General features: G+C 39.7%; 1 protein-coding gene across 3 annotated transcripts; it reads left to right on the top strand.

The window, feature by feature from the left end:
• The first annotated feature begins 644 nt into the window (after positions 1-644).
• On the top strand, positions 645-22,466 carry snphb (syntaphilin b). 3 transcript variants are annotated; one of them, XM_059332846.1, is made up of 5 exons: positions 645-840; positions 15,027-15,206; positions 17,134-17,241; positions 17,782-17,931; positions 19,880-22,466. In XM_059332846.1, the coding sequence occupies exons 1-5, from the start codon at positions 791-793 to the stop codon at positions 21,927-21,929; spliced, it is 2,538 nt and encodes an 845-aa protein (XP_059188829.1). In that variant the 5' UTR covers positions 645-790; the 3' UTR covers positions 21,930-22,466. The 3 variants fall into 3 exon arrangements, with proteins under 3 accessions (XP_059188829.1, XP_059188831.1, XP_059188830.1); XM_059332848.1 differs by lacking the exon at positions 645-840 and adding an exon at positions 11,962-12,569; XM_059332847.1 differs by lacking the exon at positions 645-840 and adding an exon at positions 11,962-14,261.
• Positions 22,467-26,561: the final 4,095 nt, after the last annotated feature.

Below are 26,561 nucleotides of genomic sequence, written 5' to 3'. Positions count from 1 at the left end.
TTTGAGGTACTTGTACTTTACTTGAGTATTTCCATTTTATGTAACTTTATACTTCTACTTCACTTCATTTTTAGGCAAATATTGTACTTTTTACTCCACTACATTTAGCTGCCAGCTTTAGTTACTTTTTAGTTAGAAATGTAACAAATTAATCAATTTGGAGTGATTAGATTTTTTTTTATAACAGTATCTTCAGCAATTAAATGAGCCCTGTCTTTACAAAATAAAACACTGCTTACATAAAAGCATCAATACAAATAATGTAATAATATATTTAAAATATATTAAACAGTCTGAGGTCGTCCATTCTGCATTACGAGTACTTTTACTTTTAATACTTTTAAGCTTTTTTTTTTTTTTCTAATTAAACCTTATAACAGTATATTAAGTAGTTAAAATGAGCCCTATCTTGAGGAAACAAAACACTGCTTACATAAATGCATCAATACAAATAATCTAATAATATATTTTGAATATATAAAACGATCTGAGTGGGTCCATTCTGCATAACGAGTACTTTTACTTTTGATACTCTAAGTACATTTTGATGCTGATACTTTTGTACTTTTACTACATTAAGTTTTGAGTGTAGGACTTTTACTAGTTTTTTTAAACTAACTTTTAATAGTACTTTTACTTAAGTAAAGGATCTGAATACTTCTTACTGGTGTGTGGTCACTCACTGCTCATGTCTGTGTTTCCCTCCAGGCTCTCAGAGTTGAGCTGCAGGACAGAGAGACACAGTGAGGACAGAAGAAGCTAAAGGTTGCGCAAGAGGCTGTCTGGCCCCATGTCTGCCCCTGCTCCAGCCAATCGGAGGTCTGCTTTGGGTTCTCGCCGGTAGGTAGCCAATGAGCACCTGTTACCTGTTTCTTTAATGTCAGTAAGACATCCACAGTTGTAAAGACCAGATCCTGTGTTTATCAAGTGTCTCAGAGTCGGAAAATCTTTCAGGGGGAGATAGCAGGTCAACTATAATTGGAGTTTCAGCTCAGCATGTGTGTCAAGATGTTCCAGTCGTAATTCTGTAATAAAATTTGTAATGAATCAACTCAGTATTTGTAATGAATACTCATGTATTCATTTGATTTGTTAAAGTGTATGAGGGTTTAGAGTTGCTACAGCAACTTTTGGGTTGATTCTGTTTTTTTCACAGATTTGGTGCAATGTTTGACTGTTTGACCACTTGAGAACTGATTAAAAAAAAATATTACACCAAGACTAAGACTAAGACACCGCTGAAAAATTGCATTTTTGGTGATTATGTGGCCAAAGAAATCTGTACTGAAAACTGCTCAGAAACCCCCTTATTTTTCAGTAAATGTAGGAAAGCCATCCATCCTCTGAATGCTCTAGTTTATAGTTGTAAAGTTCCATAAGTCTGTGATTATCCTTTTCCTCCTATTTGTGTGTGTGTGTGTGTGTGTGATTTCTTCATGCACTCTGAACACAAGGTACACATTTGCAGATAAGCAATGCTACATAATATGCTAACACACAATATATGTATGTACCTTGTGTTCAGAGTGCATTGAGAAATTACTCACCTGAAAGAAAAAAATAAAACTTTTAGACCCATTTAGAACGTGTGTGTGTGTGTGTGTGTGTGTGTGTGTGTGTTGTCTGAAAGTTCAGATCCCATTTAAATAAAAGTTGTGATGTAATCAGGTTTACACACCTGTAACTTTGCCCCATTTCACCATTCATTCTTGACCAAATATTCGATGCTAAAAATATGAATAAAACATCCAAAATTAATTGAAAGTAGTGATCATAAAAAGCATGGTAAGGAAGCATCCATGTTATTTTGAAATTAGAATGACAGAACCCCCTATTTCTGATATTAAAAAACATTAGAAAACAGGTCTAATAACTGCTCTCACTGCAAGAACGTCATCACACATGAGTAAAAGTGGGCTCATTGAATCCGCAAGGGTCTCATCTTTCCAGGCTAGAAATAACCTGTGGTGTGTGTGTGTGTGTGTGTGTGTGTGTGTGTGTGTGTGTGTGTGTTGTTCAAAGAGAGGGTTCCATGTTCTCCACAGAGAAATGTGCCACAGTCCACAGAGGCTTTGCAACATCGTTGCTGCACATACAATACTGCACAATAAACAGTACAGTGCTCAAGATGAAGAACTGATACAGGTCTTATAAAACATGCAGCTAAGTGAAGCTTCCTGTTATTCATAATTGTATACACTTTTATCTTCAACCACATTAACGGGTTGCTAGCATTTACTAAAAGCTTGTCATGCAATTGTCTTTTTGGTAAATGACTATTTCCTGTGGACATAAAGCCTCAACATTCGTCATTTTTACTTTGCAGCAGAGTGTTTCATAAAACAGCAACTGAAAGTCTGTGGAAGAAATATCCTATCTTTATTCAGGAGCGTAGATTTTCACTTTGAGAGCATGATTTTATTCCTTTTCAGTGACACAGTTCCTTCTCCTGCTCAGATTTATTCTCCTCATGCTCACATTTTGTGCTCACACTCACACTCTGCTTGAACTCAAAAATCACATGCTTGTGCTCACATTTCTTCTTCTTGGACACAAACATTTCGCTCGCACTCGTGGCTGTGGCTGTTCAGTTGGTAGAGTGGTCACCCACTGACCGGATGGTCGGTGGTTCGATCCCCGACCATGGCAGCCTACATGTCGAAGTATTCTTGAGCAAGATACTGAACCCCAAATTGCTCCCAATGTTGCGTTCATCGCTGTGTGAATGAATTCCCAATGATGGCAGGTTTGATTTGATTTGATAAATCTTTATTGTCCCCGAGGGGCAATTTGTTCTGCATTCAGTAGTTAAAAATGTCACGCAACAAACAAATAATCATAATAAATACAAAACACAGAACATAAAAACATTAAAGCATAAAAGCATATGGCAAAGACAGAGCTAAAGACAAAGCTACTACCCTAGTTTGTTTAGGAAGCCAACAGCTGAGGAACAAATGATTTTAGATATGTTTGTTTTGGCCCTCTTCCTGTAAGAATATCTCCTTCCTAGTGGCAGGAGTCGAAACTCTGCATGTAGAGGATGTAGGAGGTTTGACAGTATGGCCTTTGCCTTCCTAGTGGCTCTGACTTGGTAAATATTGCCAATGTGTTCCAGGTCAAGGCCAATGATCTTTTGACATAACATAATAATTTTTCCAAGCCTTTTCTTATTGATCAGACTGAGGTTACCGAACCAACAGATCATTCCAAATGTTAAAATTGACTCGATAAAATCGATCTGTCGACATGGCACCATTTAGGGTAGCCTCTGCCACCAGTATGAATGTGTGTGTGAACGGGTGAATGAGATCAGTCTGTAGTGTGAAGTGCTTTGAGAGGTCGTAAAGTGACTAGAAAAGCGCTATATAAGTGCAGGTCCATTTACCAATTACCAAATATGTCCATATATATATATATATATATATATATATATATAAGTCCACGCGCTCAAATCTAAAGTCTGCGCTCTCAAAACTTTTGTGCTCCACTCAGAACCAGCTCGTCCTCTCAGGTTGAGGTAACTGCTCAGACTGAAGATGTCCCTCCCTGAGCTTATAGTGTGTTTCACCGGCCAATAGGGAGACAGCTAGAGTGTGAACCAATCAAATGATGGATGCCATGTCTTGGGAGCGTTCCTTCGCCCATTTTGAGCTCTGTAGGGGCGGGAAGTATATCATCTGCTTGTAAAACTGCTACTCTCTTAAAATGCACCAATTTACCATAATAGCCAGCAATGTGAGCAGGAGGAGAATAAATCTGGACACAAGGCGGAGCTGTTTCACTGAAAAGGAATAAAATCATGCCCTCATACTGATAATCTACGCTCTTGGATAAATATAGGATATTTCTTCCATAAAAGTCAATGTAAGAAGCTTCATAAATGACTCTCACTCTCAGTAGAAGTGTTTACAGCCGTAGGTTAACTTTGACTATGATTCTGATTCTGAGACGCTTGATAAAAACAAGACCCAGATGTTTCCTCCAGCACCACAGGCCCAGGTGGAGCTGCACTGTTGCTGAAAGTGTGTTCCCACATCCTACTTATTCATGTTTTCTCTTTCTTTCATCAGCCTTTGTTGAGTGTCTGTTATGTTGCTTCTCCTCTGATTAACAAACTAAACCACTGTGTCTAAAGTATACTGCGTGTGCTCAGAATATGTGTGTGTTGCATAATTATTTCTAAACTAAACACCTTGTCAGCACAGATTTCCTCCAAATAAAAACTCTTTTAAGAACCCGTAACCAACTCAGTACCACTTTTTAAAAATGGGATTTTTTAAAGGGTTTATTTGTTGTAGCCAATTTACCCTTCACTAGGATATTACAGAACTGTTATTTCAAAAATTTGCTGTAATTTCATTTGGAATATCTCTGACGAACAAAATCAGAAACGCCATATTAATCGTGTACAATTGACAGAGCAACAGTTACAGAATGATGCGGGACTTAGCTTAGGGTCAATTGCTTGATTAATACTTACATAATTTACTCAAGCTTCGTAGATCAACATTCGTAGAACAAATGTTGGGTTGTGAGGTTGTGAAAAATCTCTCTGGCTGGTGTTTATCCCTCCTAGCAGGAAACTTGCTGTGTTTTTAACTTTTTAGTTCATCAGGTAGACTGCTCCAATGGACAGTCTGACCTTTTGGCTTATTAGAACATGAGAGCCTCCTAACCCTTAATTAAAAACTTGACTAATTGTTCCACTCTTAAACATGCAATTTGCAAGGTTTGGCCAGACTTTAGTTTAAAACTTTATTGCTATATAAGTGCAGTCCATTTACGTCTATGTATTGTGTTGCAGAGATATCTACTAAAATTAGCATGCTAACAGCTAGCACTGGCCCGTCCTGTCTTATAGTACCACTTGTGCCTCAAGAGGCAGTAGTGAGTCCCTGTTGTGTCTAGTCTGCCCTCAGAGAGGAGGAAGAAGTAGACGCAGCTACTGTTAGCTTTAAACAGTTAGCAGCTTTAGTTTGCAAAACACTACTTGACTTAGACCAGGGATGGGCAACTTAAATGCTGGAGGGGGCCACAATTTTTCATCGACACTACCACAGGGCCACATATAGGAGCATGCACTTAACCAGATATGATGAAACTGCAATTTTAAATATGTTTACAGTGCAGTAACTTAACATATTTCATGCTCAAATGCATGTATAACAGTATAGGAATACAAAAGGTTTGAAGCAAATAAAAAATAACCACTTACTGTGATTTCTTTTTTTTTTCAGTGCAAGAACAGCAGACCAACATTAATGCAAGAAGTAATTTTGTGCATTTTTATACAGCACTTTTAAGATTTCATGCTCAAATACATGTTGTACTGAGGGCCACTTCAAGTCAGGGATGGGCCTCCAGTTGCCCATCCCTGACCTAGACCAACGGCAGGCAGAGAGGTGTCACAGGCAGCTGTGCTACATGAAGCTAAAGCAAAGCAGGCGAGCCAGGATCCAGACTAAGTTAAGAGCAGCTTGCATAGACCTGATTCAGCATCTTTCTTGCCAACATCCACTCCCTTATTAACAAGCTGGATAACATGAGACTACAGATTTCTAGCTGCCATATGGATAGCAGTGATACTGTGATGTGAGAGACCAGGCATAGCGTAGTGACTTGGCTTCGCCATGGAGCTAGCAAGTCCCCACACCCAACTCTGCGTTGCATCTGCCTGTGACTCCTCTCTGCCAGGCTGTTGCTTTTTGGGACTCAATTCGGATGCAGGTCTTAATCTTAGTTTGGAAAGTTTGCTATAAAGATTTTAGGACATTGCAGGCTTAATGTGTCTAACTGTACACATTGACGTGTGTCATCGCTGCATTTAGTAAATCATGCATTATTTGCACAAGGTGAAAAACTGCTCTCTACTGACTCAGCTAGAGTGATATTCCACCACCTGACAAGCCAAAAGTTCTTTTATTCACATTCTTTTTTTGAATTTCAACATAAAAGCCCTCTATAAAAAGGTGCCATATTAGAACGTGGTACCCTCAACTCTAACTCAATTCTCTCCTTTTTCCTCCCGCTCTGTTTTTGTCATGGATGTGTCACCGTTTTACCCATATTTGTTTTTGTACTTTTTCATTTAGCTCTAATGATCCCGATGGAGGAGCTGTGGTAATGTTGACACAAAGATGGACTAGATGCAGTCATCCAACTCCTACATACTGACCAGTGAAACAGCTAGTTTACTGCAACCTGTACACACTTTATTGAGTATATTGACCTGGTTTCTCTTACAGTTACTGGAATTCAATGGCCTGTTTACTGGACACAGGTTAAAGGATGAGACATGTTATTGAGATTCCATCGTCTACAGGGGCCTTTGATGACTTTTCCTACATCCATTAAGCCTCACACTAACTGTTTCCACTTTGCAGTTCAAATGCTGAATGTATGTCTTACACCTTCTATATACAATATGATTATTACGCATTGATTTACTCCTGTGGGGCAGGATCACCACCTAAGTATGGGTCAATCATACTGCAGATTGCCAGAAGTCAACTTCAAGTAACTGTGTCAAGTGATTTTAACATTTTCTATTCAGTATTCTCATCCATATGTTGCAACCTATATATTAATGTGTGGCTCACAGAGAGACAAAGGCCCTCCGAAGTGGCCGCCAAGACATCTGCTCATGTTTGCAGTGGTTTTATAGGTATAATATGTAGCTACGGACGGTTCAATCTGTAGCTGTGGTCTCCTCCTCTCTCGTCTCTTCTCCTCAGATTCAACCCTCTGAAGGCGTTGCAGCCCAAACGCCGCTTGCAGCAAATACTGGCGTCCTCGCCCGTCCCGGTGCCCAAGGCGGCGTCAGGGTCAGGGACGGGGACAGCTGCACCAGTGGCTACGGCGCCGGTGGCCATTCCTGTGCCCGCGCCTCCTGCGTGAGACTCACTTCAGTTACAGTCTCAGAGAGCATGCTCCGTAGCTGTAGCTGTAGCTCCGGCATGCATTGTAGCCACTAAAACAAGCACACAGGCAACACCTAAGCTTCCTGTCTCACTTTGGCACAGTTTTAATGAACATGAAAACACTGAGATCACAACTGGAGCTCTCAGTGTTTATATTTAGCATGGAAGAGGCAATCAACAACAGAACAGACTTCATCATCTCTGATTCTATTGAGTCCTGGCAGGAATTAAAAAAAACAAGGGAGACCCTGATGTAAAGGTGTGCACTTCCACACACCACCTACGTGTAGATTTATAGAGTTTCTCGATACAACCCTGATTCCAAAGAGTTGGGAAGCTGTCTAAAATGTAAATAAAACAGAGTGACATCATTTACTAATTCTGTTTTACATACAGTCATGAAAAAATTATGAGTCCACCCTTGTTTTCTTCAATTTCTTGTTCATTTTAATGCTTGGTGCAACTAAAGGTACACATATAATGATAACAACAAAAATAGCTGATAAGAGTTTAATTTAAGAGCTGAGCATTTTCCATGGTAATGATTTTGGTTTTTATCAAGAAAACCATGGAAAATGGCTAGATATCAGTTGTACCAGTCATTAAAATGAACAAGAAATTGAAGAAAACAATGGTCTAATAATGTTTTCCATGACTGTAAATTAAATTGAAAAATGTACAAAGGCAATATATTTAATGTTCAAATTGATATACTTTATTGTTTATTGACAATATACACTCAACCTGAATTTGACACCTGCAACACAATTTTTAAAAACTGGGACGGCGGCATGTTTACCACTGTGTTACACCACCTTTTCTCTTTATAACACTCAGTAAGTGCTTAAGAACTGAGGACACTAAAATTTAAAAGTAAAATTCTTCTGTAGGGTGTCCAATGTTTTATTTTTTCTTTATTATGCGCCACATATACTACTGGTCAAAAGTTTTAGAACACCCCAATTTTTCAGTTTTTTATTGAAATTCAAGCAGTTCAAGTCAAATGAACAGCTTGAAAGGGTACAAAGGTAAGTGGTGAACTGCCAGAGGTAAATAAAAAAAGGTAAGCTTAACCAAAACTGAAAAATAATGTACATTTCAGAATTATACAAGTAGGCCTTTTTCAGGGAACAAGAAATGGGTTAACAACTTAACTCTATGGAGTCTTGGGCTATTTTGTCCATTTTTGAATTCTTTTCATGTCTTTGTAAGTCATTTTGTGTCTTTTTTTAGTCATTTTGTGTCTTTTGGTGTCTTTTTTTGGTCATTTTGTGTCTTTTTTTGGTCATTTTGTGTCTTTTTTTAGTCCTTTAGTCCAACATAAAATGTGATTTTGAATCTTTTTTTTACTTTCAAAACACTATCATGCTCAATCAAGAATTTTAAATGTTGCAAATGTGCATTAATTTCAGAGTACACTGAGACATTAAACTGCATAATTTTCAATTAAACTCTGGAAAAGTTGGTGTGTTCTAAAACTTTTGACCAGTAGTGTATTTAGGGGAGGACAGGCCTGGACTGCTGTTGTAACACTTGCAGCATGTGGCTTGAGATTACCTTGCCATTGTCTACATATATGTTGCTCCAAAACCTGTGAGTACCTTTCAGCATTAATTGTGCCTTCACAGATGTGATGTCATGGGCACTAACACACCCCCATACAATCACAGATGATGGCTTTTCAACTTTGCACTGGTAAAAATCTGGATGGTCCTTTTCCTCTTTAGCCCAGAGGACACGATGTCCATGAATTCCCTAAAACAATTTAAAATGTAGACTCGTCAGACCACAGCGCACTTTTTCACTTTGGCTCAGTCCATCTCAGATGAGCTCAGGCTCAGAGAAGTTGGCAGCGTTTCTGGTCATTGTTGATTTCTGGCTTTCACTTTGCATGGTAGAGTCTAAACTTGCATATGTAGACACAGAGATGAGCTGTGAGCTGTGATGAGCTGTACTGATTATGTTTTTTTAAAGTGTTCCTGAGCTCATGTAGTAATGTCCTTCATACAATCATGCCAGTTTTTAATGCAGTGTTGCCTCAGGGAAATCAAGGACATCCAATGTTGTTTTTTAGCCTTGCAGAGATTTCTATTCATTTTTTAATGATGTTATGGATTTTAGATGGTGAAATCGTTACAGCCTTTAACCCATAAGAACCCAGACCCGGTAATCCTTAAATGAAATTTATGGGGGATATACAACAGACCAAGTGAACCACATAGAACACCTTTATGTTGTTTTAAAAAAAAAATACTACCCCTAAATGTCAAAGATCTGTAATGTGACATAAATGTTACATTGGGCGTTTATGGAATCTATGTTTATGATATTTCTTATTTTTGAATGAAAAAACTAGACACATTTTCTGCTTACAAAAACACAAATTTGCCTTTTTCTTTGCATCTCCACAACATATATGACACTTGTGACATTAATAGTTATTAGATTTGTTTTAAGTAACAAAATAATAATAAATCAATAATAAATAAATATAAATAACACTGCCTCATTTGATGGCTTCTCAACAGGCTACTGTAGCTGTAGAACACTTAAAAACACACTTATGTACTTGAGAAAACATACATGAACATTACTAAAACTAGAACATTTAAAATGTTTGTGACACCCGTGTCACCGTGGGTTCTTATGGGTTTTTTACCATGGTAATAATACCATCCTACTTGTGCACAACTAAGACTTTAATACCCAATCATGATACTATCACCTGTTACCAATTAACCTATTTACCTGTGGAATGTTCCAGTTTTTTTTATTGTTCCACAATGTTCCCAGTTTTTCGTGGCCCTGTCCCAACTTTTCTGATATGCGTTGCTGGCATCAAATTCAGAAAAAGCATATATTTGTAAAAAACAAACAAACAATGAAGTTCAAAAGGTAAAATACTAGATATATTGTCCTTGTAAAGTTTTCAATTTAATACATGTCAAAAAGGATTAGCAAGAGATTGCATCATCGTCATAGAATTGTAGAATTTGTGAAACTGTTTAGCCGATGTTTCATGTGATTTTTCGTAGCATAAAGTTGTGTTTAGGTGCTACATGCGACTTATAACACTTGTCATTGTGTTGCGGAAGCACACAAGTGATCACTGCTTACACAGCCACTAAATCAGCAGCACTATATTTGTTATGAACTATGAACACTATGATTAGTGTTCATAACTGACGTTCAACAGCACTGCCTGGAATGACAATGTGGGTCTCTGTCTCTACCGGTAACAAATCACAACCTAAAGGATTATTACTGTACTCCACCCACTGACACCAACACTCTTCACACTCCTACAGTCTAAACCACAACTGCCTCCACCAGACTGGCACCTGGTCCAGGTTCCATCCCAACAGATGGACTGGATAGACTGTCAGAAACTCTTCCAGTCCAGGCTCACTGCTTCAGCTGCTTCCCTCCGCCTGTTTCTGTTCTGTCTTGGCTTTTGTCATATATTGATCTTCAAAGAACTTATGAGCAGTCAATATCTGGCCTCCTCCCTAATTGTATCACACAGGACACGTTTACTCAGCACAAGTCTTGCCAGAAGCTTTGGAAAGTTGGGGATTTGGTTGGGTTGAAGTATGAATTACACACCACTGTGTAAGTGTGTCAGTGTAGCTAATATGTGTTTTGTTGAACAGCTGCAAACAGTCTCCAGTGAATTATGAAACATGCCTCGTTTTCCTATTTGTTTGGAATTATGCTTCCAGGAGGTTATTGTTGCTCTAACACTAATATACAACCTCAGACATGAAGTGACACAATAAACTTTTTTTCTGAACAGTGGCTAAATACGGAAGCCCTGAGTGGCAAGTCAGCAAAAACAATTCTGGTGATGTGTTTTATAAGTCTGATATAAATAGTTTTCTTGTCCTGTGTTTCAGTCTTAAAAACAGATGAAATAATATTCCTTAATATATATTTTTTAATCTGTTAAAACAGGTGAAAAACACTACTTCATGTTCCAAAAGGGACTAAAAGCATTTATATGTGTTCTTTCAGGTGATTTCTTCATGCACTATGAACACAAGGTGCATATTTGCAGATAAGCAAAGATTACAATACATTTCCAGGGAAAAGAAAGACATGAGGGTAATGCTACATAATATGCTAACACAGAATATACATATGTACCTTGTGTTCAGAGTGCATTGAGAAATTACTCACCTGAAAGAAAAAAATAATGCTTTTAGTCCCATTTATAACATGGGAGAGTTGTGCCTCTTGTGGCTGAAATTAGTATAATAGAAACAAAAATCATGCTAAAACAAAACAAAAAAAATTCCCACCTGTTTCACAGATGTAAATTAACATTAGGAAATGTATGAATAGTAGTGATGTGCCAGTGAAGCCTCATGAATCATTGTCATTATTTTCTGAGCCACTAGATGGAGCTATTGGTTTAAAGAAAAAGGCTTAAGCAATGGGAATTGAGTGTGTTTTCAGGCCAGAGATTGTGACTTAGACTCTCTTTGTTTAAAAAAGAAAGGGCTTGAGTGATGTTTGAGTGTGCTTTCAGCCTTGTTTTGAACATAGAACGCCACCTAGTGGGCTCAGAAAATAATGACAGTGGTTCATGAGGCTTCGTTGGCACATCACTAATAAATACTATACCAGTAAAGGCTTTTCTCACTTTTTTTTTAAAGTAACAATACGATCAAACTTCAAAAACAGATTCCCAGAATTTTTTCTCACTTGCTTCTTAGGGCTTCCATTATACAGTAGTGTCAAGATAAGATACTGGTCACACCAGACCATGTTACCAATAGAGTATGGACCATGTTGTAGCAACTGACTGTACTGAATTGAACAACAGCGCATTTATTGCTTATGAAGATTGCTTACGTTTTTGTAAGAGTAATATATAATGTTATAAGATGTTATTTTGTCTATGTTCCTATACATCAATACTGCATTCATATTTACGATTCGAGAGAAACTTATTTTCTTCTGGATTACAGTTGCACTTTTAAACACATGCTTAACATTGTGAAATGGTTCCTAGTTTCACCAAACTAGGAACCATACGTTACGTAAACAAGTCCTTGTTGACTTGTTGAAGTCCCAGTTGAAGTATCTCTGACTCAACCACAATACTTCAAATACAAATGTAATCTCGGAGAAAATACCTCCCATACAAACATAATGGACAATGGTGTTTCATTGTATCGGAACATACCTTTTCTGTGATCAGGCTGACAAAAGTTACAAAGTCTCACTTGAAAAGATTATTGATGAGTGGTGAAAATGTTCCAGCAGGTTGAAGTTTAATTCTGAAGACACTGAGTTGGGTGAAACACAGTGTCCATGATTTGGATTTCAGTACGGTGGCATGGAGTTATCGGGTCCTGTGTGAAAACCCCTCATGGCTGTTGGCTCGATTGGTCCTGCTTGTCCCCTCCTCCCTCTGTGGAGGGCAGTGATTGGGCAACAGTTGTGGTCTTTAAAGGAACAAGTAATTTTATTATGTGTCATGCAATATTAATGATTATAAAACATTCAAATATTTATTATCAATAATGAATGTCCTGACAGAAGTTGCCCATCACAGATTACCCTTCCTACCACTGATGAACCAAACTGTGGTGCTTAACAGCTTTATTTTCTTTAGCTGGATGGTAGCAGTGGTTAAAGGTGAAAATATGTGTGTATGTCCTGTTTAACATTATTATAAGATGATATATATGTGGTTCTTCATGGTCTCTCAGGTGGTTTTTGCAAATGTGTCCATTGCCGGACATCAATCAGCTTAAGGAATACTCAGGAAATGCATTTATTTGGTCTCTTGCCAAGAGTGAGATGAGAAGATCAATACAGGGGATGGGCATGTTAAGTCATTTACATTCTCACATTTCCAGTACTCACAAAATATATATATATATATATATAATATAATATAATAATAGGATCCAAAATAAGATTTTGATGATATTGCTGTGTAGCATGGGATCATGTTGCTTCATTGTTAAACAACCACCATTGGCAGTGAAAATTTGACATGATGCAGAAAAAATGTTCTTTGATGAGTTAAAGTTACAGTACAGTTACCTTGCTAGCTTAGCATTAGATGAGTGGACTACCCATGCTGCTACTGTACCTACTGCTAGGTAGGTGGTAGGCTACTGCTAACATTATGTAGCAAATTCAGTTGTACAGGAACCCAGTTCTGTTATTTATCGTGAAATTGATTTCAACATATAAAAAATAACTTTATGAGAGTATCAAACGTGATTGCAATGCTATATTGTTCCCGTATGCATTACCTTGGTGGCTAGCATCAGCCACTTGTCATCGCAGCACGTAGTAAGATATAGACAAAGCAAAAAACATGTGATCACATTGAATAATGAATACTGACAGCCAAATCAAGTACTCAAGTAGCATACTAATGCTTAATTCCAATAAATTGGCTACCACTCTTATTTTGATTGAATGTTAAACATGAAGCTACTGTCAGTGAGCTACTTAGCTTAGCCTAGCACAAAGCCTTAGAGAAATAGCTACGTAACCACCACCACCACTGTGTAACTTTACTAGAGGTTAAACAGTTATCCATGATATTCATACACATAACAATGTTTTAGCTGTAATATGCTATCTAATCTATGCTGTACATCTTCTCTCACTCTCAGCAAAAAATTGTTGTTTCAAATTCTGAATTATAATCTGGCCGCATATAGATGATGATGTGTATATTTTGGGCTGAGGAGGGAGCAGAGAGCTAGTTATTTTCATCATTGGTTATTCTACAGAAGAAGAATGACGCCTTTCTTATGAATAAATAGTCCAATGTGTTAGATTGGTCTCTCATTTCACAGCTGGCTATATCTGACACTAATTTGACAACAGAACAATCCTGTGTGTGTTTAATAGTCAATCCAGATATTACAAAGTAAATACAACCATTCATGATAGGAGAGAGGTTACATTTCTGTTGAGTTATGTCTTTGATGAAGCAGTAGATCTGCTGAGTGTAGAGACGTTTGTGTAAACTCTTGTTTGGAGTGAAATGCTCTGGATGATGAGGCTCTTATGAAAAAAATGCCAATACTGTTTCCACTGTTCCCCTGCTTCTCTAATCATTTGAGTCTCAGAACATTTTGTCTTTTGAATTGTGTTTCAGGATGCAGAGCTTGTGTTCAGTGCCAGTAAAGGGCTTAGATGTTTCATTTGGGAAGCCAAAGAGAGCAGCCTAAACGATCAAAGCACAGCACATCGGTGTTTCCTTTTGCAAAGCTTTTAGAGAGCCACCTCTCCTGGGCACATTCAGTGTTTGAGTGCTTGTTGATATTCACCTGCCTGCATCTCAGGCTGTCAATCAATTAGGTGAATCCTAAGACATGCTATACACTGTAAAAAAAAATGTCTGTAGATTTTATGGTGAAAAACTGCTAAACCATGACAGTAAAAGACAGTAAAATGATAAATGGGTTAATTCAGTTTCAGTAACAATGAAACACCATAAATGTATAAATCAACCAAAACAGTATTTTTTACAGTTTTTTTGTTTTTTGAAAAATACATTACTCCACTGTAAAATACACTGGCACCGTGTTTGTAACAAAAATATAATGTAATATATAAACAAGCTATCACTGTAATTTTTGCATATATTTTTTGTAAAAATACTTTTTCTCACTGTTAAATCTACTAAACACCATATATCTAACAAAAATATATTGTAATATTTAATGGTAAAATCTTTAATTTATGCAGCATTTATAAATTATTTTATTGTCAATTATATGTTATATGAACAGCGTTTCTTTTGATGGAAAAACTTTTTATTTTTTACAGTAAAATATGGAATAAAATGGCAATCTTAAACATGAAATCAACAGTGCTATAATATAATTTTACCGTAATATTACATATGTACAAAAAGTTGCACCGTATTTATTATAGTTCTGGCAACCACAGCTACCATTTTTTACCGTTAAAAAAACAACAGTTTCTTTTTTTACAGTGTATGCCACACAGCTCTGTCTCACCTCAATAGTGTGCATACATTTGTAGCATGCACATTGTATCAGTGGTGTGCTCCTCTCCTGTCCTCTGTGATGTAACACCCTGTTGTCTTTGCCTGGTCAGGTTTGACTACTGCAGGTTCATAGAGCTAGACTACGTTCCTATGGAGACAGGCTATATGGTCTCAATGCGTCCGACTAAAGGCTATGCATCGACCAAGTCGCCGACCAAAGGATACGCTTCTACGAAGTCTCCAGATCGCCACAGCCGTTCAACAAACTCTCCCTCGACCCCACGTTCTCGGTCTGTTCTGAATCAGTGATGACTTTCTGAAGCATGGGAATGATGCTGTGAATGTTTCATGATGTTACAATAAGGAAAACATCTGACTGAACTGTTTCCACAGCATCATGTCTAGTCTGACAAGTTATTCCCTTCTTTTCTCTTTGTTCTTATTTATTTTTTTCATACTCTTCAGTTAAAGTTATCCTCATTTTATCCCGTTCATAACCTAATTATGTTCCAAACACAAAAAATACATTGAAATGGTTGATTGAAATTCACCCATAATCCTTGGTTATCAAAATGATTTGATTAAAACACTTTATTGTGTGTTTTTTCCCCTGTACATTCCAGTGGATGGAAAACATTTTTATCAGTTATTTTGTGAATATTAACATACTTTAAAATACATTGCATGTATATTTTTGAATACTTTAACAGAATTTTAACATTTTAAATTAAATTATCTTTAGAAAACAATCTGTTCAAAGTCTCCTGAGATGTATATCCTGTGTACATAATCTGTATGCATTATATTGTATTGTTAGGAAATCAAGAAGAACAGGGAGAATAAACCATAACAGTATTCCCCTATTTATTTCAATATTCCCCATTTCCCTTCCTAATAAATAAATAAATAAATAAATCATTGTAATTAAATAGCACAATTCAAGCTTAAGAACAAAGTGCTTTCCAGATTTAAAGCATCAATACAGGTGCAAGTGCAAAAATAAAGGAAATATGTTCCTATATAAATAATAATTCCTAAGCTTCTCTTAGGCAGGCATAATTTATGGAAAACAAAATAACCGTATAAAAAAACAAATAAAATGCAACTATAAGAAATCTCATATAATATAGATAATGAACTCATATGAAGCCGATAAAATGCCAATAAAATAACAAAGTCTTGAATTCAAAACAGAAAGAAGTGCAAAAAATATAGAATTGCAAATAAAATACTAAAATGATAAGCACAATGAAAATATGTAATGGGGCTTTACTGTCCAATCCAATCCACTTTATTTATATAGCACAATTTTAGCAAACACAAGGTTTCCAAAGTGCTGCACAACAATAAATAGATAACACAATACAAAGAGATGAAGTAGACAATAGAACAGTAAAATACAATGAGATAAAATAAATTAAAATAAAATAAATTAAATTAAATGTACTGCCCGCACAAAATAATACATGCATGTATACAAATAAAAAAACATGGCCATTCAAAGCTTTAAAAGCAAATAGAATGATTTTGAAATGAATCCTAAAATGAACGGGCAGCCAGTGCAGTGAAGCTAAAACAGGTGAAATGTGCAGCAAAGACGTGCAGCAGCATTTTGTACCAGTTGAAGGCGGACTATGGAGGACCCACTAACCCCCATATAAAGTGCATTGCAGTAATCCAGTCTAGTGGTCTCTGCTCTACTACTAACTATTACTGTAGTCTACTTTAGATAATGTGGAAAACCATAGGTATCTAATAATCAAGTTTTTGTATTTGTGCAGAGTCGGGTGACCGTGTCATGGCTCTAGAAATCCTAGAAGAGTTAAGTCCATTGGAATAGACAGGGGATCTGAACGGGTTATTTTATTGAGGAATGCTTCTTGCAGTTATATCATTGATTGTCAAATTTCTTTGGACAGAGCACATTCTCTTTTTACAAATTGTTACATCACTGTCAATGCTGAAACGAGTGTGTGTCCTTACATTTAAGGTGAAAAATTTGTCTGTTATAAGTGACTCTGGCATACGTTTTTCTAAGTGTGTGTATATTTGTGCATTTCGGTGTTGTATTGGCATGTTAGTGGTTTGACATTTGCTCCATTTGTGTCACGATGGTTTTACTCAACAGCTCACAGAAATCAGTGTCACCTTGTTGTTTGGCTTGTGGTTTCATGTTACCAGGAACATGTTAACATGTCTCCTCTTTCTTTGGACCAGGCGGACACCAGCCGCGCCCAGCAATAGAGATCCCCATGGCAACGCCTCCCTCAGCAGCAGCAGCAACTCAGGCTCTTGTAAAGGCAGCGACTGCAGCCCCACCAAAGGGTAAGACAAGACTATAGTCATGTGTCTATTAGGGGAAAGAGTCGCCGCTGGGAAAGTCTCAGGCCACGTCCTCTCAAATGGACCCTCACTCAGTGTGTCTCCATTACAAAAAGGCCTCAGAGGGATTTACGAGACTCCGGAGGTGACGTATGGTTTTCGATCGTCGCACAATCGCTTAAGTTTTGACTGTGACTTCACAATGGCGGACGGATTAAACACGGGAGACGCAACTGTGGACAACGTCCACCGCTGATCATAAACAAACCAGCATGGCTAATTGTGCACAGCGTAGCCGCTGATCATAAACAAATCAGCATCGCTAACTGTGCACACTGTGCCGTTATTGGAGACTTTTGGAGACTCGTTCTTAATCTTCTTAACAAGCAGCATGTGCTGCTACCAATAGATATCCATTTATCTATGATAGGCCAATGTCGGACAACTGATATACCAGTCATACAAGACATAACAGCAAAAATAATAAAACATGTCACTGAAGTGATATTAGCTCTACAAAACTTTCCTTTTCTTATGTCCTAGGCGTCATCAGAAGTACACATCATGTACGGACAACCATGGAATCCGGCCCCCTCCACCAGAGCAGTACCTCACACCCCTACAGCAGAAAGAGGTGTGCATCCGACACCTGCGCGCCAGGCTAAAGGAAACCATCAACACTCTACAAGACAGGTGAGGTACTCAAATAGAAAAGAGTTTTTCAATACTGGGCCAAAAAATCTGTTCATATATTGTCTTCACTCAGCCCTACCATAAACCCGTTTTTATCTTTTTTAGGGGGGGCAGTAGGTGTTAAGGGGGAGATAGCAGGTCAACAGTAGATGACCCACAAAGCAGAGAGAAAGAATAATTTGAGATGCTGTTTCAGTCAAGATTTTTCAGTCATTAATCTGTGAAGAAAAATAAGTGTTCAAATGATAAAAGTTTAGTGTATAAGGGCTTACAACATTATGATGGAAGAATTTGTCCATTCCAATGTTGTCTCATAACTAGCAGCAAGTTTTTGGCTGATATTTGTTACAAAGGTGTGGTGTAACGTTTTCTGACCAGTCAATACAATTTTTTCCCCAAAAACCCCTCCAAAATACCACATTAAGACACAAATACCTTGCAGAACACTATAGAAAAATCTATGTTGTGATGTGGCATCGTGTAAGAATTGCATTTTTCAGTGATTGTTGTGGAAACTGATGGGAAACCACCTTATTGACAATATACAAAATACATCCTCTGAATGCTCTAGGTTTGTGATTGTAAAGTTTCACGGGGCTCTGATTATCCTGGAGGTCACAAAAGGTCATTTTATACAGTAAGGTAAAAATTTAGGAAATGGTCTCACAACGAAATGGCTGCTATGGGACTAACATCGTCACACAATAACACAGTTGGGTTCTTCGAATCTTCGGGTCTCGAGTGTCCGGTTTCCAGTCATACCTAATTTATGTGATTCCAAGACTGTTAAGGGACCCCAGTATGCAGAAATATATAGGTGAAAATAACACATTTGTATTGCATGTTTTTTGCTTCCAACTGCATGAGATCTGCATAAAGTGGGCATGCCTGTCAAGGGGAGACTTGTGGTTAGCTATCAAACTCATTTTAATTCAGATATCTTGATGACAGAGGTCAAGGGATACCTTTGAAAATGGCCATGCAACTTTTTCCCTCACCAAAAGTTTGCGTTTCACTGTTGCTTTCCAGTCAGTGTTGAAAGTTGACATTTTCCAGTTCAAATTTCCAAACTCAGACCTCAAAGTAGTGATGTGCCAGTGAAGCCTCATGAATCATTGTCATAATTTTCTGAGCCCACTAGATGGAGCTACTGGTTTAAGCAATGGGAATTGAGTGTGTTTTCAGCTCTTTGTTGAACAGAGATCGCCATCTAGTGGGCTCAGAAAATAATGACAAATGGTTCATGAGGCTTCACTGACACATCACTACCTCAAAGCGTTTCAGGTGACCAAACATAAACAGAAAATCATGGTTGACCGTGACAAACTGATGTTTTTTGGTTAGGTTTCACTATATAATAATTTGTTTCATTTGAATTAAACATGGGCAAATATACTTTGCACTGCCTTTTAGTTGGTTTATCATTTATAATGTTCGCTTCCAGGGGTGCTGCTGTTGTTGTGTGAAGTCACATTCTTCATGAAGTCAGGCTAGATGGATTTGCCCAAGTTCACATGCAGGAACTAAGACGTTGAGTGCCATTCCATTGTACTTTTTCTAGTGGGTTGGAAATGTTTGTGTTCCAAGTTAGCATTAGCCCTGTTCCTGACAAGATATCATGACATGGTTGGTACTAGTGTTGGGACAACAAAGTGAGTGTGTTTACAGCTCTTTGTTGAACAAAGAGCGCCATCTCTTAGGCTCTGTAAATAAAGCAAATGCTTCACGAGGCAATGGATTCCTTAGTTTTTCTAGTTTCAATTATCAATCACTGCAGCATTAAAACCCATTATAGCCTCTGAAAGACAGAAAGTTTGTCAAGGATGCTTGAATTTGAGAAGAAGTGGTTAAGTACCAGATTCTACCCCTTACCCTAAGCCATAATATCTTCATCCGCCTAACTATCTTGTTCTTTCTTTTTCCCCCCTTTTCATTATTACCTTCTTAGGGACACAGAGATAGATGAGCTGAGAGGCCAGCTTTACAGGATGCAGGAGGACTGGGTGGAGGAGGAATGTCACCGCGTGGAGGCACAGCTGGCCTTGAAGGAGGCACGGCAGGAGATCCAGCAGCTCAAACAGGCCGTGGACACAGTTCGCGGCAGGCTCAGTGATGCTGGGGGGCTCAGTGGGGACATAGGGGTCCAGAAGTACTTTCAGGACATCAATGCTCAGAACCACAAGCTTGAGAACCTTTTGCTCAGCATGGAGCTAGCCCAGGCTGGATTAGCCAAGGAGGGGGAAGCCATGCCAGGCTATCGAACCCGTGTTGGAGGTTCGGCACCAGCATCGGTATCAGGTGAAAGTCCAGGAGGACTGCCCAAACTGGCAGTAGGAGGGAGGGGGTCTTGCTCCTGTGATGGTTCCCCGGCCCGTTCTCTAACAAGGAGCTCCACCTATACTAAGCTGAGCGATCAGGCGCTTGCGGATAGGAATGGCAATGGCCCAGACTTTCCTTGTCTGTCAGGTGATGGCACCCAGGACAGCGGCTTTGTGTGCTGTGGGGAGAGCAGTGTCCCCAGTCGGGCCGACCTGTTGCTGGAGGCCGCCTTCCTCTCAGAGGAAACAGCATCTTTACTTAACTCCTACGCACAGACCTTTTCTCAATCTCTACCCCATTCTCTGCCCAATTCCCTGGCCCATTCTTTGCCCAACTCCCTTCCCCGTTCATTGCCCAACACCCTGCCCCGTTCTTTGCCCAACTCTCTGCCGCACAATTACTCCCATACTTTACCTCATTCTTTCCCTCACAATTTGTCCCACTCTATGCCCCACACTATGCCACATTCCTCCACCTATGAGAAGCTGTGCACAGGCGAGCATCTGGCGCCCCTTCGTTGCGGCCTGGGTGGAGTGGGCTGTATGAGCCATCCCTGCCTGTCCCACCACCACCTCTACCTGCACCCCTTGCGGGAGACAGGCATTCAGACCGAAAGTTGCCCCATTCCTGCAACGGCAGGTTACCCCTCTGATCTGGATACCATTGCAGAGCAACGCACTTTCCGCTCCCAAGCCTGTAGCCCCACCTCCACCTGGATGTCTGATGAGGGGGATGAGGAGCTGGATTCCATCACCACCACAACTTCAGTAACAACAGCAACAATGATGAGCACGGCTACAGAGCCGATCCCGGCCTCCAAAACACCACCAGTCCCTACATTACCACGGTCTGCTACTGTGGCATGTTCCATGGAAAGTCCTCTGTGTGCTGCGAAAGAGGGAGTGGAGGAGGAGGAAAAGCAGGAGAAAGAGAAAAGGGAGAAGGAAGCTGATGCAACAGAACAGCAGGAGGAAACAACTGTTATCAGAGTGCCAGAGGAAGAGCTGCAGACACAAATGGGCTCAGTAGAAGAGAATGAGGTGAAAGTTCAGTGTGTAGTGGAGGAAACATTCCCAGTAAAACTGTGTGATTTGTCAGAGACATCAGCAGGGACACAGGGTGAGCTTGGAGGATGCTGTGGTGAAGTCAGAGAGGATGTGACAACATTGGAAAACCCCTGCATGGAAAACAGACAGCAAGAAGTTTGTCTATCGGCAGGACCAACACAGGTAGAGACAGCAGATCTGAGTCCAAGTCACCCAGGATTATCTCCAGACATAGAACAGCCTCACACCTCCCAGCCAAGGAGATCTACTTCCCATGAGGAGATAGCTGGTGTCACTGTAGTGGAGTTGCATGAGGATGATGATGAAGATGAAACTAAAGAACAAGGTGCCACAGGGGGAGAAACAGAGGAGGGAGACTCATCTGACGATGGGACAATTCAGAAAAGCTACTGGAGTCGTCACTTCCTGGTTGATCTGCTGGCAGTGGCCATCCCTGTAGTGCCAACAGTGGCGTGGCTCTGCCGCAGCCCAGTCCGCGGCGGACAGCCCATGTATCATATAGGGTCACTGCTGCGAGGCTGTTGCACTGTAGCCCTGCACTCACTGCGCAGGGGAGGTGGGTTGAGGCATTACCCCGCAGGCGGGGGAGACTTGGGCGGATCGCAGATTTAAGATCTCTTAAGCACCTCTGTGGTCTTAACTGTGACCTCTCCTGTATGGATCCGGCTCCTTAGCTTGTTGGAAGATACCTGTAGCGCGAGGAGACGAAGGGAAAAAACTTCCTGTCCAGCATTCCTCATCAAGGTTAATAGCTGAGGGAAGCATCAGGAAAAGGAAATGTGCATTTATGAATTAGATCTCTGACTGGTTAAGTCTGTTCTGTCTGGTCCTGCTCCTAATTGTCTCTCACCCACTGGTCCTTGCTGTTGCTACCAAGATGTCTGCTAACATTACTGACTTGTGCAAAACTGAATGAGCTGATTGAAATGAATGATCTATGCTTGGATGTTTAACGCTGATTGTTTTTTTTTTAAATGCAGGGAAATGTGTAAGGTTCATTGATCTGTCAACCTGCAAGGCTGTAATATGGTAGTCTGTATGTTCAAGAGTGTGTCCATGTATAACCAAATGGACTGTTGTCTGCAGTGGGTAAGCTACACTCTGCCCACTGACCAGTGAAGAAGGGGAAATCCACCCTAATTCAGACTTCACACATATTCTTTCACAAATTTTTTGTCGTTGACATCGTCAAGACTGAAACCACAGTTTATCTACCATCAAGAGACAACAGTGTAGACACAGAACTCAGGTTGATTCAAAGGGTAGAACACACCGAGACACACCCTGTCAAGGCTGCAAAGAACCATAGATATATAGGCAGATCAAATGGTTTTTTTTTAGAAAAAAGGGTCTTATGTTCCCCGTTTTTCTGAAGAAAGGGTCCTATGTTCCCCACAATCTATCAATCTTTACAGTAGACTCTCAGCATGGCCAGCAGGCCTACTGTCACATGGCCCACCTTAGCTCAAGCAGCCCAAAATTTGCACAGCAGCTACTTTCTGGTTCCTTTGCAGTTCATTTTTTTGCTTTTTAAATCTAGGATTACTCACGTTTGTATATTCCCACCCCTAATCATATTGTCTTGCATTGAGGCTTAGCTTTTTCCTTTTAGGGTTAGGTTAGGGTTAGGTTATTTGCATATGCGCGTCAAATAGGCCCACATAGGCCTATTTGCCATGGAATTTGGCAGTAATGGTGGAAAAAGTAAACATAGCAAAAACAGTTTACTGCTTCTTCCACTGTTCTTGTTTATGCCAGGCAGATGCAGTGGAGATTCAGGCAGATTTTAACACATAACACGTTGCAGAAATCTTCCCGACAAAGGAAACTTAAAATGTGTTCAAATCTGCCTTAATCCATGCTGCGTCTGCCTGACTGGATCTGTCTAGTTTTTCATATAGCATTAGCATCATGGCTAACGCTAGCAGCCTTGCTGCTGTTCAAAGGAAGAAACAACCATACGATTCCCAAGAAGTTAGCCATAGCCATAGCTGTAGTGCTATGATAAAGGCAAAGTAAAACAGCTAGTGATAGTAACATGTAGGAAGGTTTTTTTACTTACTGATCTAGATGAGTCGAAAGAAATAACAGTTTTCATCCCTCTCCGTCTTCCCCTTCTTTGCATACTCCATCAGCAGGGCTCTTTTACTTTTGCCAGTTAAAATTTCCATCCAGAGTTCCTCTGGTTGTTCCACTGTCTGCCATTTCTGCTACCTGGGGGATAGCTATTGTCGACTACTTTGTTGACTTTCTATTGGAGAAATGCCCTCTAGTAAGCAATGATGCAGTGTATATGTCAAGGGCTTTTATGGTCGAAAGTAAGAAAGGAAGGAAGTTGAAGATGATGTTGGCAATATTTGCGGCAATAAATACTTTGCCTCGTTGGTTTAGACTCTGGAACCTTTGTCTTATTATTGCATTACCTGCTAACAGTATGTATAGACTCAACTCCTAACCCTCACTACCAATAGCTACCAGGTGCCGTAAATGAAGCCTTGATTTTTCTGGGGGATCATACCTGGTAGATACTGAAAACCAAAATGTATATATATAAATGTATTCTATAACCATTCATTTGTGACAGATCCATGATTTTGAGCTGTGTTTAGTTTGTGCACAATTTCCTGTATGGCTACCGTCATTATCAATTATAAACTGTAGCTCACATGAAGCTGGAGCCAGCAGCTGATTGACAGGCGCCTTTTATTGGAAGAGTGTAGTGAGCCAAAGGGTGTGTGGACCTGAATGAAGGAGTTCAGGTAGGCAGGAGACATTCACATTGCTGTTTTGAAGGCAAGAGTTAATACGGGTGGCAAATGGAAGTCAGTGCATTTGCTCATATCTCTGAGTCTGTACAGAGAAATGAGCAGTGACATATGCTCTTTTGAGTTGAAATTAAACTGAACTGATCTGCAGATTAGACAGGATAAAAAACCCCAATCCCAGTCAATAATGTTGGATATAGACCTCTATTTTGTATCTATAACTGCCATAGCAATCAGTTGAAGATTGTCATATTTGCAAAAGAAACTCTATAAGCAACAATCACATGATTTTGCTTCTAAATTCCACTTTCCCAGGGGATGCAAACATCTATATCTCATGCTATTTTATTACAATTCTAAACAAACCAGTCAAAATCTCAGTTCTAATGTCAAGAGGTTGTTAGGGATTTGTCACCTCTCATTGAAAATGAATGCAAGCTGATGGATGTCGGTGTGTTTCTACCCTGAGAATATATGATTATATCTCCAAAAATTATAGAAAGCTGATACAGATGCACAAGCTCAAATAAATCCACAAACATGGTCCCAAGTCATTTATTCTGCAGATTTATTCGACTGAGCAGGAAATGCCACTTATTATACGACTCTAAGCAAACCTCATAATGTGTTTTCCTTTAATCCTCTCCATGCACAGCGTCCCTCTGGGGTTTGACTGTGCAGTTACAGCCGTGGTTGACATATTTTCTACTCCTTCACTGTTTCTCTCCACCATTAAAGGAATAGTTTATATTTTGGGGAATATGCTTATTTGCTTTCTTGCTGCGAGTAAGAAGATCAGAACAATACCAATTTTGTATCTACAATAAATATGAATCTACAACCAGCAGGCAGTCAGCTTATGTAGCTTAGCATAAAGACTGAGGAGAAACAGTAAAACAGCCTGGCTCCGTCCCATCCACATACCACCTCTAAAGGTCCGTTCAAACTCTTTATCTTAAGCTACGTTTACATGATGACGGTCTGAACAGAAGGCGCAAAAGTGGTGTTGCGTCTTCACTTTTTATTCCGCGTTTAGACAAGCGTTTTCAGGAGGAAATCTGCTGCATACCGTGATGCAAAAGTGTGTGGAATGTGATTGGGTATGCATGCCAGGCGGCATCACTTAAAGCGATAAGAGCATCTTTGGGCATGTGGAAGTTTTCACGCCACGCATTTTCATCAGCTACTCCTTCCACTTTGGAGGGTGGTTTCAGATTTTTGCGTTTTTAAGCCCCAAAAACGACGTCACCGTCTAAACAAAAGGCACTTCCGATAAAATATTTTGTCGTTATTACCCGCAAGCGTCCTCATGAAAACGGGGCCTTAATCTCTATACAACCAAAGTGTAGCAACAAGTTGTAGTTTTATGGCGAGTTAACATACTGGAGTTTCTTCTTCCCTTGACCACACCTCTTAGCCATTTTGTTTGTGTTGTTACCCCTTTTCATATCTTCCTATCACAGTCTTTGTTCTTGGGTTTCAGGTAGTGATGCCCAAATGCAGCTTCATGAATCACGATGAGCTGTATTTCTTAACCCAACTAGATGGCAAACACGGTTGAAAGAAAAAGGCTCAAGAAATGGCAAATGAGTGTATTTTCTACCCTTTGTTGAACAGAGATCATTATCTTCAAAGAATAAAGAAAAGGGTTCATGAAGCTTCATATGGCCATCACTAGTTTCAGGCTATAGGGCTGTTTCCACTACCGCCCAATATCTGGAATGAGGCGGGTCTCTACACGACAACAACACGCGCCATTTGTAAAAGCGGGTGAAGCAGTGTCGCCAACTTAGCGACTTTGTTGCTATATTTAGGGACCCCCTTAGCGACTATTTTTCAAGAAACTAACTGGAGACAAATCCAGTGACTTTTTCTGGTCTTATTAGAGACACCTTCTTACTCTTACTCTAGAGTAAGAACGAGTCGAAGCAGCACAGTCCTCCTTTAGCAGTCTCTCCCAGGCTAACAGTTAGCTCTGTAGCAGTACAGTGTGTATGTGCTGCTGCAGCAGGAGGTGTACACTAGCGATCTCTGTTTGTTTACAACAAGCACCGGACACTCTGTGCACAGTTACAGATGCCGGTTAATTTACGATCACTAAGTTTATGATCAGCGGAGATGCTGTGCATAATTAGCCATGCTGGTTTGTTTATGACCAGCAGTAGATGTTGTGCACAGTTAGCGACGGCGGCCACAGTTGCGTCTCCCGTGTTTAATCTGTCGCGTATGACGAAAACGGTCGAAAACCATACGTCACCTCCGGAGTCTCTAAATCCCTCTGGGGGCCTTTTGTTGTCATGGAGACACAAACAGAGTGAGCTGACTTTTGAAAGGGTGTGGCCTGAGACTTTCCCGGTGGCCACTTTTCCCCCCTAGTGGAAACACGGCTTATGAGAGAGACAATAAGAATAACATGGACATTATGTTTTAAGGTGGATTTTTTCCTGTACTCGTGGTTGGTTGCTACCACTGAAGCTTG

This window comes from Centropristis striata, chromosome 5, assembly GCF_030273125.1.
Source record: "Centropristis striata isolate RG_2023a ecotype Rhode Island chromosome 5, C.striata_1.0, whole genome shotgun sequence".
Taxonomy (NCBI): domain Eukaryota; kingdom Metazoa; phylum Chordata; class Actinopteri; order Perciformes; family Serranidae; genus Centropristis; species Centropristis striata.
This window is presented reverse-complemented; position numbering and strand designations above follow the sequence as displayed.